This window comes from Triticum aestivum, chromosome 7D (genome assembly GCF_018294505.1).
Source record: "Triticum aestivum cultivar Chinese Spring chromosome 7D, IWGSC CS RefSeq v2.1, whole genome shotgun sequence".
Classification (NCBI taxonomy): domain Eukaryota; kingdom Viridiplantae; phylum Streptophyta; class Magnoliopsida; order Poales; family Poaceae; genus Triticum; species Triticum aestivum.
The window spans coordinates 555,853,352-555,857,064 of record NC_057814.1 but is presented as its reverse complement, the minus strand read 5'-3'; the positions used below and the strand labels follow the sequence as shown (position 1 = coordinate 555,857,064).

At 40.3% G+C, this 3,713-nt stretch overlaps 1 protein-coding gene across 1 annotated transcript; it reads right to left on the bottom strand.

The window, feature by feature from the left end:
- Positions 1–1,517: 1,517 nt before the first annotated feature.
- On the bottom strand, positions 1,518–3,270 carry LOC123169183 (uncharacterized). Its single transcript, XM_044587031.1, has 4 exons — positions 2,960–3,270; positions 2,675–2,855; positions 2,165–2,449; positions 1,518–2,038 (listed from the first exon to the last, which is right to left on the bottom strand). The coding sequence occupies exons 1-4, from the start codon at positions 3,238–3,240 to the stop codon at positions 1,772–1,774; spliced, it is 1,014 nt and encodes a 337-aa protein (XP_044442966.1). The 5' UTR covers positions 3,241–3,270; the 3' UTR covers positions 1,518–1,771.
- Between the last annotated feature and the right edge of the window lie 443 nt (positions 3,271–3,713).

Below are 3,713 nucleotides of genomic sequence, written 5' to 3'. Positions count from 1 at the left end.
AATGATGCTTATAAACTGGACTGCCGCGTCATCCGTTGGCCTTGAAAAATTTCTACACCCAAGATAAACATTACACGATCCATGTCAAAATTTAGCATTTTTGGGGTGAACTTGCTATAGTTAATATATATAGAATAACTTGTTCTACACCCCCTAGTAACGCTAAATACAAAATCTAGTAAAACGGTGTATAAAATATTGTAACCCAGAAAATACTTTTTTACTACCCAAGTTTGTAATTTAGTACATTTTTTTTGAAAATTACTATATTTTGCATAGTGTGTTACTATATATAGTAACGCTAAAGTAAGAGTGATTGTAGAATAGCTTATTCTACACATCAGTAACGGTACATACAAAAATAGTAACATAGTATACAAAATATAGTAATTTTTGTAAAAGTGTATTAAATTACAAACTTGGGTAGTAAAAATATTATTTTCAGAATTACTACATTTTATACACCGTTTTACTAGATTTTGTATATAGCGTTACTAAGGGGTGTAGAATAAGTTATATTCAAATGTACTTGCAGTTCAAATTTAATTTATATTCAACTAAAGACAAATTTATTAATAAAATGTCTAAAATATTACAAATAATGAAACCTAGAAAAATCAAACTATTTTTCTTAAACTACAATGGTCAAACAAAAATAACACAGTAAAATCTAAAAAATGTAGAAAACCAAAATTTCTACCTCTCACCAATATTAATTCTCACTCATTTGGTATAAGGTTCCACTATACAATTAATATGGATCGGAGGGAGTACGTATCTTGGGGCTATGGTGGGTCAAATTAGTAGGCATGTTACCATGGGTGGGTGTCTAGACGGGCATGCCACTGTTCCTCTAACTACGAGTTGTGCGCTTATATGTGGCAATGGCCACGGGTGATTTTCACCCATGGCTAACCTGGGCCCGGACTACCAGTGGTAGGTGCGTGGAAGAGCTCGCCATTGATAAAGTTATTCTAGTGGTGGTCCAACATTTCCACACGCCACTATTATCAGGCCAGATTAGCAGTGGTGGGTTGCTGGGCCTACCCCCACGGATTTGACCACACCTATAAGCAGTTTCCTAGTAATGGTGCGGTTGAAGCATGGAACCGGCTAGGTGAGTGCTATAACCATGCGACATGGCATTGAGCTCCCAGCCACCACCTCACCAGTCTTGCAAATATTCAATGGAGCGATGAACACTAACCGCTGGCACTTCCATTTCACGTTTCGTTTTTATGTGTGCCAGATGGATGTCTGATCAATTTGACCAACGCGCGTCCGCACCAAATGCATTATATATCTTGCCTTTGGGCTAATAAACATTGTCTACAAATTATTTATCAGTTATGACTAAGTATTTGATAAAAATAAAGTTATGACTAAGCACACCATGTTACTGAATTTTTTGCCTGTCATGTCACATTTGAAGGATGAGATTGCATCAACATGGTGATAGTTCGGTTGCAACAAATTAGAAGGACCTTAAAGAGATTAACCATAAATAAGCATGTCCTCGATGGGATCTTATCAGGTCTTCTCTTCTTTTATTCTGATGATTCTAGCCTTACATGCCACGGAGCTGGCGAGCTTTTTGAAGAAAAAAAGGTACAGGAACCATAAATTGCTTGTGGCATGGTGTAGGTAGATCCTTACCATCTTAAATATAAGTGTAAAATAAAACTAATAAAGCAAGGCTGGTTTAGGGAGAACCCTAGCCCTCTTATTGCTACAGTCGAAAATTGTAGCTGCACCAAGTAAAACATGCTTGCTAAGCAGAATTGTCGAGCGTGTAGATACCAATTGAATTGATGGCGTAACCCGTAGATCCCCCAAAGAAGCTCACAATTCTGTTGTTCTGAGGCACGGAAAAGCTGAAAGGGGTGCCTATCCCAGGAGTTCCGAAAGGTCCATGAGTGTTGCCGAGGTTAGTGACCAGCTTAAGGGAATACATAGCAATATTGTTTGATCTGGATTCATGGCCGTATGTTCCTGACAGCCCCGTCAGAAACTCCGTTGGGCCTAGCTGAAATGTTTGCTGCCAAATGGACAAAACCAAACCATAAGTGATGCCATAATTTTGGAATCTCAATGAACAAGGACAAGAAGACGAAACATATTATTGATCAAATGGATGAGGAAACGAATAGTGAACAAAACTCACACTGTCAACTTTGTTGCCACGAAGAACGCTATTACCAAAAAGTTCGCTGGCGTGTTCCTGGCCATCTTGGCCGATATAAGTGAAAGTAAGTCCATTAACAGCATAATGACGGAAGACCGTCATACTCTTTAGGCGTACAGACATGTTTGGGTTGAACTGGTAAAGTTTTTCACCAGTTCCACCCCATGGTCCATATTTTATGGGAGTGGGGGCAGGACGCGGCTGAACAGGAGGCTGAATCGGCTGGCTTGGGGCAGGAGGCTGCGGAGTGGGTGAAGGCTGCCCCTGTATATGCAAGTAGTGAAACATTGTCAGCAATGTTTCTTTCCTTTGAGAAATGCACATCCAACTTGCTCGTAAGAGTAGAAATAAAAGCAGAAACAAAAAAATTGTACGATTTGGAATACCGGTAGAGAGGTTTGTGTGATCCGATATTTGCAAAATGTATGCGTATGTAAAATCTAAAGTTTGAGTGAGGAAAACCTATACAAAATTGAATATAACGCTCACCTTCCTGTGGCAGACTGCATCGATAGTAAGCTCTAATACATCTCCATCTGCTACCTTTTGATGTATTTTTCTCTGGATGACACCACGAGCCATAGCGAAGTCGCCAGTCCCACCAACAATAGCCCATTCACCTTGTTCCTCAGCAGTTGCTCCCATTACAGAAAGCGTGGATCCTTTAAAACTGTGTGATTCACAAATATCATATGCATGTACCAAGACAATGTGATGCTAGCTAAAGAAGAGTAACATGTTAGCACATTACAGGACAAAACACAGACAAGTTACCTGTCAAGCTCGAACACTATGATGAATAAATTGCACCAGTCAGCAGCATTCACACGAATGCCTTTTGCACGAGCGACTAGCTTTGCGTCCGGGGCCACACCATCATATATTGCCCAGTCGTTGATGGTTGTGAGACCAAGGTCAGTAGTACCAAATCCATCTATCACTACATACTGGTTTTTCTTATCCCCAGAATTAATCCTATGCAAATACAAGCTTTGGAAGTCAAGCTTAGTGTTTTCCAGTGCCCCGGCATAACCAGTGACCTTGAAATTGGCCATTTGGGGTGGGTGGGGGTGAAGAACAACTGAGGATACCTATGAAGTGTAGAGCTTTTCTCTTGGATAGGGGTATTTATAGCATCCATAGAACGCTGCCAAGCCTTGCTTCAAATTAGTCTCACAAGTCTTCAAGTTTAGTCCCAGCTTGCTGATTGGCTATCTCTCCAACCACTCATCTGTTTTTAATACATAGTGACGACTTTTCTATCATCATAATGATCTCGAGATCTGCAACAACACATGAGTACTGTTGGCTCATGCTGGATATACGTAGCTAATAAATCAGGCCAAACTGCCAAAGAGAACATGAGTACAGCTATTGCACGTACGTGACATGAATGCAAGAGCACATGAGTGCTGCTTCTCCTTGAACACTTATGTTAAAAGTATTCACCATCAAGTCTACGCCTTGCTGGGGACCATAGTGAAATGGCTTGATTCTGTGGCGGGTAATTGCTCTTAAGAAGGTCATC

Coding starts and splice junctions, on each gene's coding strand:
- LOC123169183 (XM_044587031.1), bottom strand. CDS start 3,240: ATGGCCAATTTCAAGGTCACTGGTTATGCCGGGGCACTGGAAAACACT. Junction 2,856..2,959: donor ATAGTGTTCGAGCTTGACAG/GTAACTTGTCTG, acceptor TGAATCACACAG/TTTTAAAGGATCCACGCTTT. Junction 2,450..2,674: donor ATGCAGTCTGCCACAGGAAG/GTGAGCGTTATA, acceptor TTGCATATACAG/GGGCAGCCTTCACCCACTCC.